Source organism: Cucumis melo, chromosome 4 (assembly GCF_025177605.1).
Source record: "Cucumis melo cultivar AY chromosome 4, USDA_Cmelo_AY_1.0, whole genome shotgun sequence".
In the NCBI taxonomy this organism is placed as follows: Eukaryota; Viridiplantae; Streptophyta; class Magnoliopsida; order Cucurbitales; family Cucurbitaceae; genus Cucumis; species Cucumis melo.
This window is the reverse complement of record NC_066860.1, coordinates 30,533,889-30,551,696: the sequence shown is the minus strand read 5'-3', so window position 1 is coordinate 30,551,696 and position 17,808 is coordinate 30,533,889. Positions and strand designations below refer to the sequence as shown.

General features: G+C 30.0%; 1 protein-coding gene across 5 annotated transcripts; it reads right to left on the bottom strand.

The window, feature by feature from the left end:
- Positions 1-6,085: 6,085 nt before the first annotated feature.
- Positions 6,086-15,033, bottom strand: LOC103487162 (kinesin-like protein KIN-14P). Of its 5 annotated transcripts, XM_051083994.1 has the most exons (23): positions 14,553-15,033; positions 13,804-13,966; positions 13,551-13,711; positions 13,333-13,443; positions 12,860-13,085; positions 12,455-12,582; positions 12,236-12,334; positions 12,040-12,117; positions 11,865-11,957; positions 11,743-11,772; positions 10,333-11,580; positions 10,170-10,251; positions 9,992-10,087; positions 9,722-9,901; positions 9,491-9,597; positions 9,227-9,405; positions 8,871-9,035; positions 8,544-8,797; positions 8,220-8,383; positions 7,827-8,148; positions 7,670-7,730; positions 7,313-7,419; positions 6,086-6,367 (listed from the first exon to the last, which is right to left on the bottom strand). In XM_051083994.1, exons 2-23 carry the CDS (start codon positions 13,895-13,897, stop codon positions 6,318-6,320), a joined length of 4,035 nt encoding a protein of 1,344 aa, XP_050939951.1. In that variant the 5' UTR covers positions 13,898-13,966; positions 14,553-15,033; the 3' UTR covers positions 6,086-6,317. The 5 variants fall into 5 exon arrangements, with proteins under 5 accessions (XP_050939951.1, XP_050939949.1, XP_016899764.2 ...); XM_051083992.1 differs by having other exon boundaries at positions 7,670-8,148; positions 14,553-15,032; XM_017044275.2 differs by having other exon boundaries at positions 7,670-8,148; positions 12,236-12,319; positions 14,553-15,032.
- Positions 15,034-17,808: the final 2,775 nt, after the last annotated feature.

Genomic DNA, 17,808 nt, shown 5'->3' with positions numbered 1-17,808 from the left:
ATTCTTTTTTATTTAAAAGAAAAATTAGAATTTAATCATTTTAATTTTTAAGTAGTATTTATAATAAAAATATAATTGCAATTTAGTCCTTATAAATATAGTATAGGTATTTCTTACTCATTAAACTATTTATAATGATTTTATAAAATTAGAATGATTAAATTCACTTCCTCCATTTCATAACGACTAAATTGACGATTTAATTTAAAAAATATGATAGTTCCAGTATTTAGGTTTTGAGTTTAGTATCTATTTAGTCTTTAAATTTCAAACTAATATACGTTTTGGTTTTTAAGTTTTGAGTTTAATTTCAATTTAGTTCTTGGATTTTAAAATGTTTCAATTTGATATTTCACGTTTGAATTTTGTTTCACTTTAGTCCCTAAATTTTAATATTTATATTTTTAATATTAATTTTTTACTAAATACTTATTTTTTCGTCTTTCAATGTTAATAAATTTAAAATAATTAAATTAATAATTAATAATTAAATTTTAGTGTTATTCATCATTTTAAAATTAAATTAAAACTTTACTTCATAATTGCTTTACTTTAATTATTAAACACTAAAATCAATATGTGAATAATGAAAACTTGAAATTAAAAATCGACCAAATTGATAGGAAGCTCAAATCTTAGTAGTAAAATTATAACATCTTGATACATAAGAACTAAATTGAAACCAAAATTAAAACTTAAGAATTAAAAATTTAATATTAAAACATAAGAACTAAAAAGAAACTAACCCAAAACCTAAGAAACAAAAAAATATTTTTTCCTAAAAATATATTAAATATTATTTTTAGATATAAAATTCGGTTGATATATCATTCTAGTGAGCAGTTGTATTTTAAAGTTTTTTCAATTTTAATCTGATTTTTTAATAAAATTTTAAGTTTAGTCATTGGTGCTAGTTTATTATGAATTATTTTTTTTCAAAAACGATTTTTATTACAAATTTTAAAAATAGTTATTAACAAATTTGCTAAATCGAATATTAAACTAAAATTGAAAAGGCTAAAAAGGTTAAAGGATCAAAGTACTATTTATAAACATAAACTTGTGAGCAATACTAGTCAGTGTCTTGATTATTACACTTATATTTTGTAAACGGTGTTTTAGTTAGAAAAGTACTAAAGAAAGAAAAATATTTGTCCCGTGACAACTATTAGGGTTCAAAAGAAATACATTTATAACGGCTAGACATATATATTATTTTTTCCAAAATTATAACTATTTTTTGTTCATTAATAATTAACTTTTCCCTCCTCCCTTTCCAATCTCTTGTAAATTAGGGATTAGGGTTGGGGTCTTTTTGTATGGTTCATCTAAACAATCTCCACTTGTTTTGATGCCTTTTTAAAGGAAAAAAAAACACAAATATATTTATTTGGTGTGTAATCTCTATTTTCTAACTTTTGGCATAGATACTAAAATGAGGGCTGAAGTATATGTTTACATACAATTTAAAGAAAATTAGAATTTAATTCATATAATATTATAAAATCCTCATATATATATATATAGTTCTACTTTGGAAATTAATTATGAGAATTTTATCAAACTAAGAGACTAATTTTATAATTTAAATATAATAATTATAAATTTATTTAATAATATTTTGGTGTAGCGTATAAAAGTTTTAAGTTCAAAATTAAAATTTTTGTCAAATAATATTTAGTAAATATATAAAATTTATTGTTAATAGACTAACTCTTGTTAGTGATAGACTTCTTCAGTACTTGATAAACTACCGTTAGTGAATATGGTCCACTCGTAAATGTTTAGAAATGAATTTTTTGTTGTATTGTATTATGTCTTTGATACATGTATATTATTTATTTGTTAAAAATTCAGTTTCTCCACTAGATAAGTATACAAACTATAGTAAAAAAAAAAAAAAAAAGAAGGAAATAAACTTACTTTTTTAAAAAATCATGACTATATCAGGGCCTAAATTGTAGGAACTAAAAAAAATATTTTAATCTAAAAAATTGAGGTGATTATATTTTTATATTATCTTGATATATTTTGGACTATTTTTAAATATATCAAAATAAACTAAAATATTTATATAAATATAGCAAAATATCATTGTTCTATTTATTATGAACTATGATAAACTATTATTAGTATTTATCCATACCATATAAATAGTGTATTTTGATTTATGTTAATTTATCGTAAATAAATTGTGATATTTTTTATACGTTGAATTGCAACAAAAATATATATAATGGATTTATAAACTTATAAGAGATCGATAAATATTAACTCAATCACCATGATGTGACATTTTGTCATATAAATACACAAACTTACAAACCTAAAATGCTCTCCACATAATTCAAGATGTGAACTCATTCTTGAAAGTATGTCCTTTTCCTTGTTCCTTTCCCCTTTTTCATTTGGGATATATTTTAATTACGTTATAGATAAAGGGTCTCCTTGAAAATTGTTATCATGTCTCGATTTTATCGCACAATTCTCTTTTAGCTAAATATATAATTTTCTTTTTAGAACTTTGGAAAAAAAACAACACTTCTTTTTATCTCTAGAAAATGGTAGGGTTTCAAAATAAAAATAATTATTAATTACTTTTGGTTTACGTAAACAAAAACGACTTTTTTTCAAAAAATAAAAAAATCAACAAATTATTTATATTTTACAGGATAAAATGATTAAAAACAAAATTTATTGGTAAATATTTTATCGGGTATTTTATTTTTGACAATTTTTTGAAATCTTCGAGGTGATTGAATATTTTGTAAAAATGATTATAAAAGAATATATATTTTTAAAATAAAAAACAAAAATATATTTAAATTGGTAAATGAATATTTTTTATTTAAAAAAGTTTAAAATTTATTATTTGTATTCTATCTACATTAAAATGAGAACTAAATGTCAATTTATAGAACCTACATAAATATAAAAATGTCCATGAAAATATTGACACGTTATAAATTTGATATTGCGACTATTTTTTAAAAAGCTCACAATATAATCTAAACTTCTGTGTATGGTGGCAAATTTAGTGGGTAGATTTAGTAACCTTCATAGCATAATAAATATATAAATTTCAACCCAACTCAATTAATGATTAATTGTTTAATTTGATGCTATTAAATTTAAATGATATGTTAAATTGCAAGTTTGATGTACGTGAGCCAGCAAAAGTTAGAATATAATCTAGTTCTTATAATTTGATAGAACCGCTACGATAGTCCATATGGTTCAATAAAATCCTCATCTAGAGTCCTCACTGTCGAACTAAAAAAAATTAATTCTAACTATAAATCATTAAATTAATTAAACTAAAATTTCACAAATAATTGACATTAAAGTTACACCTCATAATTAAAAACATATATTAATTAAAAAAGAGATAATTAAAAATATTATTAGATTCAAAACATTAGCATATATAACAACATTTTAAAAAAATGTAAATATAACAAAATTTGTAAGAGTCTATTATCGATGAGAATTTAACACTAAATATGTCTATAAAAAACATACAGATACTAATTGAGCTAGAAAAACTAACAAAAAAAAAAAACGAATAGGGTGACACATTGTTATCTACTAAAGACTTGATTTAATATCTCGATAAACTTAGTATAAAAATCCAAACTTAAAAAAATACGAGGACCAAACTTTAAAATAATATAATATATATGTACTTCGATTAAATCGGATTTGATTTTTCTTAATAATGATATCAAATTAAATCTTCTTTTTTTAGTGTCGGCTGCGATAAAGTGGAGCCCACCAATAATATTAAGGTAGTGTCAATAGACCATTGATAGCTCACCACGTGTCACAAAAGACAACGAAATTTAAAAGAAATACGTGGCAGTTAATGATAGGACAATGGGCCCAGAACGAAGGTTCCTTCCATGCAAAGGCTGATGTTAGATTACCACTAAGCGCCACGTGTACGGTGCAGAATGGTTTTAGCTCGTTAACGTGATGGACACGGCACACGTGGCTTGGAATTTAAAATAAAAAATATTATGAATTATATTGATATGATTATTTTTATTTATTTTTCTTTTGTGAGGATAAAAAGTAATTGGGAAGACGACAAAAAATATAGTTAATTTATAGACTTGGACATTTGGCCACTACATGGAGATAATTCTTTTGTACGAATTAGAATGTGACGCGTGGTAATTTGACTGAAATGGAAGTACGTAGCTATGAAGGTGAAACTTGACACGTGTACTTCACTAAGTGGTGAAGTGGATGGACACGTGTCCCAATGGTTTGGGAAATTAGGTTTTTGATAATGACTTCATTGTTTTGAATATGATTAAAAGGAAACTGCCTTATTTGTTTGCAAGGAAAAGTTATTGAAGTTTGTGCTTAGGCTCGAATTTTTATAGAATATAGTACATGTTTTTTGTTCGTCTCGGGCTAGGATTTTTTTGGTATAAATGAGGGTAGTGGAAGGATTTGAATATAGAATCTTTTGATTTTTAATATGTACGAGTATTAGTTAAATTAAACTTTTGCTTGTGTTAATATATATCGAATTAAGATAACAAAAGAAGGAAAGTGTTATTAAGGTAAGCGTATCTCTTTCTAACTTTTCGTTTTATTTTAATTGTTCTACTCTCTTGTTATTTTGTTTTTATTATTTTTAAAGTTTTTTTTTTCTCTTTAGATACAAGCTTCGTAGTAATACATCGAAATTTGATTTGTTAGGTTATTATAAACGTATGTAATTGGATTTAGATAAACTCAATTTCCATGAATCATATCTTAATATATACATTTAAAAAAGTATATGAGTGCAATGGTTGTGGTGTGTTGGATGATAAGTTGGTGATCATTGAATACTTTAATACATCTTTTTGTTGTAGACAAAATCCTATCATGTATGCACATGATGACATTGTGAATCTTGCTTAGCTCCGCACCTTAGCTTGCTATTCATGCTAATCATTCGTAATTGACTCACGTTCAAATGTAGTTTCCATCGTGCTAATCGTCTCTCAAAATTTTGTTACCTACTATAAATGATAACCTCGAGTTAAGGAGGTAGTACATATATCTATGCATTTAGTATATGTTTGATATGAAATTTGAAAACTAAAAGATTTTATAAAAGATAGGGTTTTATTTACATGTTTTTGGTAGTAAATCCAAAAATTAGATTTTAGTAAAATGTTTTTGATATTCTGTTAACTAATCTGTGTACAAGTTATATGTTAAAAAAATGTATAATTAATTTTTTTATAATAGCATATAATTCAGAAATATTATTTTAAATGTTATAAAACTTTTTGAAAAATATACTAATCTATAATTATAGTCTATCACGAATAAATTGTGATATTTTGTTATAATTGTAAGTATTTAAAAAAAATATGTTAGTCTGAAATAATTTTCCTAAAGTTTATAACATACTATATTTCTAAACATTTATATCGATATTCAATATAATTTTTCTTTTTAAAATTTAAAATTCAAAATCTAAATCTAAATCTACCTAAAAGAAAAAGCATTCTTTTTAAAATTTGAATTACATAATCAAAAAATAGTTTTCAAAGACGAGATCTAAATCGCCTATTTTGATCCATCAAAAAATTTCATTTCTACGAAGGTTTAAACATGCACAATATAGTCATATAAAGTCTTCACATGTTAGAATTATTTATGTTGCTAAAGTTTGTATCAAAACCCTAGGTCATAAACACTTCATAGAGTAGCATAGATAGGTTAGCCCCATCAAGGCAATCTTCTAAACACTGTCTCTAGTACATAAGCATTCTACAACTATTCATTGTTTCAATTTAACTATACATCATTTTTAAAATGAATAATTTGATCATATAGCAACTTTTAAAATTGCATTTGGAATTATGGAAAGAAAAAAAGCATTAGATTTAAAATGTTTCATGTATTCAACTATTAGAGCCTTGGATGCCAATAAGTTCAGTCATATCCCTATTACCCCCTCCCATCTTAAAGAGGAAGGCTGGTTGAGTTCTTGAACTTGAGGGGATGTAAGTTGTTGAATCTAGCTTTATGCAGGTGCAAGTGAGTTGCAACCGATGATCCAAATCCGAACACGAACCCGAACCCGAACCAAGGACATTTTTTCTATTTAAAGTTTACATTTATACACTTTTGTCATCCCAATTTGAGGACTATACATAGGGGCCTTTTATATACAGAACTTTATGGTAATTAATTTTCCTAACCTATATTTTTTTCTCAATGAAAATTGAAAGGGCAAAAAAAAAAAACTCTGTAAAACGTAAATAAATATGAAAAAGAAAAGGAAAGGAAAGTTCCCTTTGAAATTACTGCCATCTTCTACCAGACTTGAGTCCCGTTACAGTTTTTTTAAGACCTGTGGACAAAGCATCAGCTTAATTGATGTTAAGTTTAAGGGCAGATAATAAACCAGAATTTCAATATTCCTAAACACTATAGTCCCTAAATTTGCATAAGACACTGTTTCTTCTCAGTTATAGTCTTTGTCAATCGTTTGAAAGAAAAAAATTATTTGGGAACTTGATACTTGTTCCAATACCCACGTGGATAACAGCTTTGTTTACTAAAATTATACTTGTTTTCTCATCAAGGGCACTTGAGCTGCTCTAAAGCCCAAACCTTGGAGCATAAAGGGTTTTTGATATTAAGTATATCTGAAAGTTTGAACTTGGGACTTACGAGTTACTAAGTTGAATGACCAAGAGACACCGAGCTCGTCCCATTGGGGCCACCCCTTGAGGCTGTTTGGGTAAAGCTTTACATCTTACTTATTAACACATTAATTTGAAAAGAAATGTAAGCTTTAAAATTTTTTCTATAGTTTTCAAGTTTTAGTTTTGTCTTTTAAAATAATTTTAAAAAAGTAGGCAGTGAAGCAAAAAAACTACGTAAGTAATGTTTATAAGCTAATGTTTTAAAGAAAAGAAAAAGAAATAAACAAAATAGCTACCAAACATATAGCCTAGATAACGTGTTACATTAGGTTTTTATTAAATGCTTTTAAAAAGGGTTAATGGTAAATATCAAAATAAACTATGCAGTATTCATGTAAAGGGTAAAAGTTCAAGGGAGAAAAGTACATGAACATGGACAAAAATTCTATCGTATAACAACTTTTATTCACAACTATTATTAAGATTAACTACTAATGGAATATAAATTCTCTATATCAAGGGAAAAAGAAAAATGAAACCTTCCTTTTCTCAAAAAATGAGAGGAAGCTTATTTTCATTTGCTGAACAAAAAGAACGAGGGCAAAAAAGTTGATAGAAAATATAAGAAATGTTGAACTCTCACATACTTGGTGCAGATGATAACCTTGAAGGCTCCTTGGATCCAGGCAGTGTACTTGATGCAGTTTGTGAATGTTTATGCAAGGTCCTAGAAATAGTAGTTGTAGATCTGGGCCTGCAAAGCATCGAGTTAAGATGTTTAAGAAATAACAGAAAATAAAACCACTACCAAACTGATTGTGAAATAAATTTTTGTAAAATGAAATGTCTTGCTTTTCCAGTTCTCGAATGCTTTAGGATTCTGTGAAGTTTTGTAAAATGAAATGAATCACTCTTAATATAGTTTAAAGTTTAAAGAAAAAGAACAAAAGAAACAATCGGCATACGAACTGTAAGCTAAGCTTTTGAAAGACAAAGCAACTCACTTTTCCAACTTCTCTGCCGGTTTTGTGGCTCGAGTTGAGTTCATACTTGTTGCATCATTTTCTGTTTCAATAGTAAGATCATCAACGTCCATTATTCTTTCTTCGTAATCTGGATCTGCAAATCCTAATGTCTCAGCATCTTCAATAATATTCTGACCTATGTCTAGTCGTCGAATAGCTTCATTACGGTTCTTCACATCATCCATTGAGTGATGAGAGTCTGCTTCCGAATGCGCATCGCTGTGGTCTGATGCATTGTCATGATCTAAACCATCTTTCTCCACAGCTCCACCTATGCTCTTCCCACCTGAAGGCTTCTGAACTCTTGGCACTATGCCATTCACATCTTTGTGTATAGTAGCTGTGCTGCGCTTCTCGGTGTTGATACCGTTGTACACGTTGTTCTTGAGGTCTTTGAGTAGCTGTAGCCTATCAATCTCCTCATCCCTTTTGCTGATAGTGTCTTTCAGAGATGCCACCTGAAACAAGACCACAGTTTTGATTTTTGTTATAAATGATTCCGATGCAAGTCAAGATGAGACATGCTCACCTGGTCCATTAGCTCTTTGACATCCCTTCCTTCCTTGGTGCTCCGAGCTGCTCCCAACTCGACTCCAGAAACTCTCTCTGCAAACTTTAATGTGCTCAAGGACTCAGAATATGAGTTCACATCAGGGTTAAGCTGTACAAACATAACCGTCTTTGCTTGACCACCTGCAACAGAGATTCCAAATTTGTAATTAGAAGTTTTGTAGGCAAAATGAGTATCCTTCCAATTTTATCGCATGTCCCCAAAGGAACCGCAAAATGTGTATCATATCTATATAAGTGAACAAATGAAACAAAGGGTTGCTAGAAAATCCATAAATAATACCAAGAGAGCTTTGGAGGACTTGAGTGAGCTTGCTATTTCTATATGGAACATGAGAGCTCTTCTGTGCTAGAGCAAAAATGACATCTCCAAGTGCGGACAATGATTTGTTTATATGTTGTGCTTCCTTGAGTCTATCTCCTGTAACTTCAGAACGGTCAACCCGCTCACTTCCAGCAAGATCTACCAAATGAAGATTACCATGCAATGAGGAACCACCCTTCAAATCCGCCCCACGAACGTGTATAGTCACAATACTGTAGGTTTGCATGAAAGATAAGAAAGGAATAACATAGAGAAAAAAATTTGAGTGTACTAAAGTATGCTAACCTATGTGACCGACTACTTCTTTCGTTCATTGCAGTGGCGCCAACTGCTCTGTTCTTCAGTCCAATGTCCATTAGGTTTATAACATCTGAGGTTGAATTCACTGGAAGCAAGGTAGCATCAGGTACCGCAAGTCCAAACGGTTGAGAATGAGTCAAAATCCCTAGTGTGTGAGAGTTAAGATAAACAGGAGCAAAAAAAATGTTGAAATAACAATCCTTATTTGGAATCAAGTAATAAACCAACAATCTTAAGAATGTGTCATGTATCACAAAAAATCAGTGGTTCGAGTCAAGTACTTAAAAGAAAAGTGACTTGTATTTGGTGTTAACATTATACTGCATAGTTAAAAAGGATATTTCTTCTGGGAGGCGTTGCTTGAAAGTAGATCCCTCACTTGTTCATTATAAACTTCAACCATTTGCGCACCAACTTCATAGGAAATGGCACCACTTCTATTTTGAGAGATTTCGAAAAGGTCATTGAGTGCTCGATAATTAACTCCCCAGTTCTCCTTAGTAGCACCATTAGGACCAGTCTTAAAGGAAACAATGTGACAGATCTCATCAGTGGGAGCTCAAAAGAACTTGCTGTATTATTGAAACAAAGTAAGGGAAACATACCATCGTATATGTCTTTCCAGAACCAGTTTGGCCATAGGCAAATATGCATACATTATATCCATCAAGTACAGATCGTACCAGAGGTTGGATATCAGAAAAGACCTCCCCTGCATTTAATAAAGACAACACAACAATTGATAGGTGCAATGATACCTCTGTCACTCCAAAAGCTACAAAGACATTCTACATATACGAATACAAGATTGCATGATAAAATGAAAAAAAAGAGACCTTGAGTTGAAGCTGGGCTGTACACCTTGTTAAACTTAAATAACTTATGACCTTCTTTCCCAGGCTTGGTGGGGTTTGCTATGACCACTTCTCCATTTTCACCAATGTATTCTATGGTCATCCGTTTGTCTTTCTGCCCAGTCAAAAATGGCCTTATTCGACAATACACTCTGATGTTTCCTGGTGGAAGGGAAAATATTAAGTGATACAAGAAAACATAAAAATGGTGATCAACAGTGAACACAGTGGAATTCAATACAAGAATTTCACCTTTTAAATCTTGTATCTCATTAAACAATTTTCTATTTTCAGCAAGCAACACATGATAGTTTCCAGCTGCATGTGCTAATGATTTGAGTTTGAGTCCTGGAAAAAGAACAACTTCATCGTAAGAGCTCATTATTTTAAACATTATATGGTGCTAAAACTTTCTCACAGTCATCACTACCTAATTGGTTGACTTCGTTTGAATAGTCCATCTTCACTCTCAGAACCTCTTCTTTAACAGACTCTGAGGTGCATTTAACACCCTAAATAGTTCACAAAATAATTCTATTAGTCATAGTATCTCTTAAGATAACTAAAACATGAAAATCCTATTCTAATCACACCTGTAATAGATTGTATTGAAATTCTATCATACGCTTGTAGCTGTTTGCCTTTTCATTCCATTTTTTTTGCTTTGATTCAAAACTTGTTGTAAGTTCTTTTACTTCATTACTTGAATCTTCCAAGAGGTTCTCAAGTTCTTTTATTCTTTCCTCAAGCATTAATTGAGCAGATTTTGTTTCTGTTTCCACTTCCAAGCGGCGTAATTCATATGTCTTTGTAGTTGTTTCCAACTCATGCTTCAGCACCGCAATCTCTGTTTTACTTTCATCTCTTTCCTTAATCAGCTTAGTCACATCTTCATCTTTTTCCTTTTCAAATTGCAAGCATCGCAATTCATATGCATTCCTAGCTTCTTCTAACTCTTGCTTCAATGTTATGATCTTAACTTTGCTTTCATCCCGTTCTTTAATCAACCTAGTCATAGCCTCATCATTTTCTGTTTCTAATTGCAAGCAACGCAATTCATATGTCTTCTTAGCTTTTTCCAACTCTTGCCTTAAGGATATAATCTCCGATCTACTTTCATCTCTATCTTCAATTAACCTAGTCACATCCTCACCTTTTTTTGTTTCCACTTGCAAGCAACGCGATTCATATGTCTTCTTAGCTGCTTCCAACTCTTGCTTTAACATTGTGATCTCAGCTTTGCTCTCATCTCTGTCTTTAATCAACCTACTCATATCCTCCCCTTTTTCTGCGTCCACTTGCAAGCAACGCAATTCATACGTCTTCTTAGCTGTTTCCAGCTCTTGCTTCAACATTGTGATCTCGGCTTTGTTTTCATCTCTTTCTTCAATCAACCTGCTCACATCCTCCCCCTTTTCTGTCTTTACTTGCAAGCAACGCAATTCATACATCTCTTTAGTTGTTTCCAACTCTTGTTTCAACATTGTGATCTTTTCTCTACTTTCATCTCTTTCTTTAATCAATCTAGCCGCATCCTCGCCTATTTCAGTTTTTAATTGCAAACAACGTAATTCATATGTTTTCTTAGCTATTTCTAACTCTTGCTTCAACATTGTAATCTCTACTTTGCTCTCGTCTCTTTCTTTCATCAACCTACTCACATCCTCACCTTTTTCCATTTCCACTTGCAAGCAACGCAATTCGTATGTCTTCTTAGCGGTTTCCAATTCTTGCTTCAAGAGTACAATCTCTGCTTTGCATTCATCTCTTTCTTTAATCAACCTGCTCACGTCTTCATTTAGAGAATTCTTCTTTTCTTCCGCTTTAGTCTTCTCTGCTTGCTGCAATTTCAAAAGCCTCCTGCTGGTGAGTGTTCATACAAGTACAAAACGCTCGTAAAAGAATCTGGTTTGTTGCTTAAGTAGGATTTGATGAAATGCTTGGCAGCAAAAGCCAGATGCGAATAAGCATATGTATGCTTTCATTATGGTCAAGAGGCAAACCTTTGTTTGTTGAAGCTGGCTAAGAACAGACTGAAGAACAATGAAACAACAGGAGACAATGTTAAAGTCACGACAGTACCAACTAAAAGATTTTAATCGAACGTCCTATTCTAAAATAATACCTGATTTTCTTCATTAATGTTTGATGCAAGTGCCTCCAGCACTCTTATTCGAGACTGGAATTTCTCTTCACGAGCCTTGAAAAGATTGTTTTGCTGGATAAAGAAAATCATGACATAGAATTCAAAAACATAATTCAAAGGGAAAACAATCGGGCAAAAAGAACTTGGGACATACAGTTCGAAGATGATCTGCTTGAGTAGAAATACGCCGCTCAATTTCTTGAACTACTTTTCTCAACAGGCATGCCACACGCTACCAAAACAGCAAGTAATGTCAGGGAGTGAATATTTAAGAAAAAAGTATGACCAACAAATATGCAAACGGCTAAGTTCTTTTGATGCAACACTATAGAGCATTTACATGGCCATACATGAGGAATTTCACCATTCTTTTTCTCCAGACTTTCATCAAGAATTCCGTTCACCACACTCAAAAGTGATTGTGTTGGAGCATTCTGCAATAAGAGATGCTGAAGATCAAAGTTAAATAAACAATATATGTCACAGAAAGACTATACACAATTCTGAATAGATGAAGCTTATTACACACAAAATAAGGGGATAGGAGGTGGGGGATCAGAAGAACTTACGTCGAGACTATTTGATTTCATCATTTCTGAAATTTTTGCAGCCGGAAGATCAGCATAACGACCTTGCTTTAGTTGAAACACTTCGTGAAACTTATGACCAACTTGGTGATTTGATCCTACTAATGATTCTGTTGTAAAAAAAATTGTCTATAAGACCTAAATGCCTGTACTAGACCAAAATTAGTAACTAGTGGTCGAACTAAGTCGAACATGACATCTGTCTTCTGGTTATATTTTAATAGATCTTTCTTCATTTTTTACATCAAATTAAATTCCTAGCTTTCTGTTGAATTTTCAAGGTTTCAAAATGATAAACAAGTAAAATCCATTTTCAGCTGAATTCTTTGTTAGGAGGCCAACATAATTCTTCTACAGTTATACAGTTGATATTTGCAAAAGTCAAACCTGACATAATTGGACTACTCAGGGTACGAAGAAATTTCGACTCAAATAAGACTTTCCTCCTTTCTTCTCCCATCACAGGAGAAAAAGGTTCATGTAAGGATGTGTCAAAACGAAAGTTTTCTGACTTAGCAGGTGAGTTACATCCCAAAGGTTTATCTCCCACGTCATTTGACATAAACCGTGCTCTAATTGACCATAAACAGGTGTAAACAGAATCCATAGATCCCTGAAATTTAACAATACCAAAGAATGGGAGTGAGAACAAGAAAGAAGAGAAACATACATATGAAATAGAGAACTATTTAATTATTTTAGTTCACGTCCTAATTGCATTTACACATAAACACATATTTAAAAGCATGTGCAATAGAAGTCTATGATGAACTCAAAGGACAAGCATATCAATGATTCAATAGTATAGCTATTCTGTGAAAACAAATTATGAGAGAACTTTCTAAATCTGGGAACATTACATCTTCAATGTCGGCAGCGTCTAATTTTAGTATCCCCATGCTGGATATAGCGACAAGGAACCTCGTGATCTTCTCCGCCCGTGAAGCCAAATTGGGGATAACATAACCTCCCTAGCGTCAGAAAACTGATACTCATAACAGTGAACGGTATGATATGACAAAAAGACTTGAAAAAAAACAAAAGTTGTGGAACAAAGACAGAACTAGTTGAATAATACCTCCTTTGCAGAACCATGTTTTTTTAGCTTGTTCAGAATTTGGGACAACACATTCGCATCCAACAAGCATGCTTTGAGATCCTCATCGGAAGCATTGATTGGCAAATTTAGACCAGGGAAAATACTCCTCAACCACTCAGCTAAAATCATTATCTGCTTAGCTGCAGGAGAATGTTGTAAAAGAATTGAAAGTTTGTTTTGGTTTTTGATCAAAATGCAAATGCAGTCTGTTGACAAAAAAAAAAAGCCTCACCGTTCCTTTCTACAGAGGGTCTTCCATTAACAGCTAAGTTTGAGATGCTGAGTCCAGCATAATCTCTGTTGTTCTGCTCTGATGTTGAATTCATGGTTGAAAACTGCTAGGGAGTGGCATCAAGAATATAGCTTAGCCACTAACTTACAAGAATAATATGCTCCTGTAGCAGGAAAAGAAATATTACGATGGTGCAGTGAAAAATTCTTGTGTCTTCTACTAATGAACAGAAAGGAAAGAATAAAGAACCATGAAAGAAATAAAAGACCATAAAGAAACCATTAACATAATACCAGAAAAAACACTATACATTGCATATATTTGAGCTCAACCATAAACTTAAACCGAATGAATTGCGATTCTAATTCTACATCATCCTACCACCAACCCCACAAATTAAATGTAGACGTGACATGTTTGCAGATGACAGAATATGGAAAAGAAAAAAAGGTGATCCAGCAACACTGCATCATCTCTTTAAAGAAACACATCAAAATTCTTCAATAAACTCCACTTTCTTAAACAAGACATGACATATAGAGGCCGGGATTTGAACCTATGATCTCTTATAGAAAAACAGGGATGCTGTAGCCACCAAAATAAAGAAAAAGCCCCAGAATCATCCTGAGTTTTATCAAACACCATGTCTGCAATACTTAGCCCATAATCCAGCCATAACCGAGTAAACATGTACTGTCATCTATTCTATAATCATCAAATACAAAACAAGAAAACCCACAGATGGGTACCTGTTTTTGGAGCCAAAAAACCGGGAAATGGGCAGTAGAACGCGAGAATTTTTCAGGAAACCCCCCAAGAAAGAAAAAAAAGACGATGTCCATGTGCCTTCTTATAAAAGCGATTGAAAACGGAAATGGAATAATAAAGAAAGAAAGTCGAAAAGGTCATATGATTGAAGCCATGATGAAATTTCTTTGAAGATTAACGGGGTCAAGAACGTGTTGGGAAGGAGAATGAGATCAAAAGAGAGAGAAAGAGAAAAAGGGAGAATGATGATTGTAGAAATAAGGAGAAAATTGGATGGTGGGTAATTAGTTTGGTGGTTGATCTTCCTCCATGGAAGATGAAGAGGATTAGGAATGTTCCATGAAAGTAGGAGAGTAAGCTCCATCCTCCTCCCTCTCTCCATTTTCGTTTTGACGATGCTAAAATTTTCTCTCTTTCGTTGATGTATTGTTGTGTTTTTGCGCGGGTAGACCTTCCAATATTGCCGTTTTCAACTTGCTGACTTCTTCTTTAGGGACCGTTCGGTTGCGAGAATTACATATATACATATAATATAACATTCATACTTCAATTAAAATGTCTGTATTATCAATTTAAGATTAGATTATTATTTTCTAATAAACAAAATTTTATGAATCTATTTTGAAAATCATGGTTTTAAGGTTTTATATTTTAGCAAATTTATTATAAATAACCAAATTATTAAAAATTATTTACAAAATATAAAAAAAATTATATTCTATCGATAATATAGACACATATAAATTTTTTATCGATGTCTATAATTTATCCGTGTCTATCAATAAAATCGTTGTTAAAATCATAATTTTTGTTATATATCGTAAATATTTGTTCCCAATGCATTTTTAAAGCAATTATGTTCTTTTTATTTCGGGTTTAAATTGAATTTTAGTTAAAACAATTATTTAAAACGTATTTGATGTTTTGTTAAAACGTGATTTATATTATATTTCTTGTAACTAAGAATTTAGGAGCATTTTAAATTATAATAAATAAATTAAAATATATCAAAATTATGTATTCCAAATAGAATTTGGAAGTTTTATTATATTTTATAAATATTTTCGTCATTTTCCTAGAACTTAAATTATGGTTAATTTCTATTTATAAACATGATTTAGTTAAAACTTCTTGTATTTATTGTGTAATATTATATCAATTATAATAATCTACCTAATACATGTTTAAATTTTGTTTAAAGATAATTGAATTTATAACTTCATTTTCAATAATTTCTTTTCTTTTTATATATATAGTATATGAAAATACATTCAATTGAGAGATACTCAACCCCTTAAATAGTTTCATACACGCATTTAAGTAAACACATTAAAAGAAAATTAGTTGGTAAGATTAGTTCACGGAGTTGCGTCGTTAAAACAAGAGAATTTTTACTTTTACTATTTTAAAAGAGCATAAACTCTCCTAAGACCCAATCTAACGGCCAAATTTTTTTCCTCTTTGTTTCAATTAGTTCATGGAGTTGGTTTGTTGTATAATTGTTAGGAAGAAATTAATCTATTCTAACTTTTTGTATATATAATTGCGAAAATATGAAAAAATGTTCTTTTTTTGTTTGAAATTATTATTATTCAATTAAATCTAAGGAATGAATAAATTTAAGAAATATTAAAAATATTGAGATTAAACTGATATTTTAAAAATCATTTTATATTACCATCCATTGCATTGTGTTTTTTTTTTTTTTACAAAATTACAATTATTACTAATATTATAATTTTCAATGACTAAATTTAAAACTTATCGAAAGGAAAGAAACTACAAATAAATATAAATTAACTAAAATAGAATGAAACTCACCTTATAAATTATCAAAATAATATATATTTTGAAAGGTTATTTTATCATAAATTTTGAATATATTCTACCGAACATGATACGTATAAACACAATTAATAGTCTATCAAAACCGACCGATTGAAAATATCTCTATTTTGTAATAGAAAGTATTGAAAATTAAATCATTATTTTTTAAAAAAGAAAGTGGTATTCCAACATTATTAGACCTCAAAGTGACATTGGACTAATTAAAAGAAAAATAAATAAATAAAATAAGTTTAAAATAATAGAAAATTAATACTTTTGAGATTGATAGACGTTCCTCCAACAACGAGTTTTGAATTATTTGATGCTAATTTTAATATTGAGAGAGTGGGTTGACTATATAACCATCTATGTGTTATGAGAATGAGAAACAAATAAAACTTATTTTTGTTTGTTTACTTTGTTAGGCATATTAACTTTATCCACCATATACTTAATTTGAAGCATATTCTTTATGTAATTATTTAGTGTAATTCATAAACTTGTAATATTAAGAAAAAAAATATAGCAGCTATTAAATTAATAAAATATATTTTGCATCATACGTGTCCATTTTATCAACAATATTCCATTTTGTTTCACGTCAACAATCGCACGAGCAGAAGATTAAACTTTTGATATTTGAGATTATAATTGATGTTTTATTGATTGAGTTATGTTCAAATTAGGATATCGAATCATAAAAAAAGAAAAAGGAGTATATAGATAGTATACCTAAGTAAAGATTATGAACAAAATACTACATATTACATTAGTGTTATTCTCTGTATTTCTAATCGTTATTGTTTTGTAAAGATATTAGGTTGCTAATTAAGAACGTCGAGATACAAAGTAAAAGTTAAAAAAAAAAGTGAACAATGACAAAAACCAATCGATACACACGACACAAGAAGAAAGTTCCAAAGAATAAAAAACCGTATAGGTATATGTTTGAAATCTAAAAGGTTAAAAATCACTTTTAGTTCATAAAATTTCACAGAAGTAACAATTTCGTTTCTGGTTGATACTAATTTAGGTGTATTTCTTTTACGGTTTATGGGCTAGTTCATCACAAATCTGAACTTAAGGACCAAAAGTGACTTTTAACCTATAAAAATATATCGATTTCAAAATTAAAATTAAAATATAAATTATTTTAAAAGACAAAACTTATGAAAGTATTTGTAAATATAATAAAATATTTGGGTCTTTTCAAAAATATAAAAAAGCGACAAAATATTTACACTATACTATATACAATAATTCAAAAAACGAAAAAAGCTCAGAGGCCTAAAATACAAAAAATACCCCGTCAACCACATCGTCAATAACGAGCGCCTAATATATTTGCAATTGTTTGATCGTCAATTTTTACACGATCGTTTAGATTTCTTGGATCGTTTACATTTGGCT

Coding starts and splice junctions, on each gene's coding strand:
- LOC103487162 (XM_051083992.1), bottom strand. CDS start 13,897: ATGAATTCAACATCAGAGCAGAACAACAGAGATTATGCTGGACTCAGC. Junction 11,958..12,039: donor AAGCAGATCATCTTCGAACT/GTATGTCCCAAG, acceptor TTCTTTATCCAG/CAAAACAATCTTTTCAAGGC. Junction 10,088..10,169: donor AAACGAAGTCAACCAATTAG/GTAGTGATGACT, acceptor TTCTTTTTCCAG/GACTCAAACTCAAATCATTA.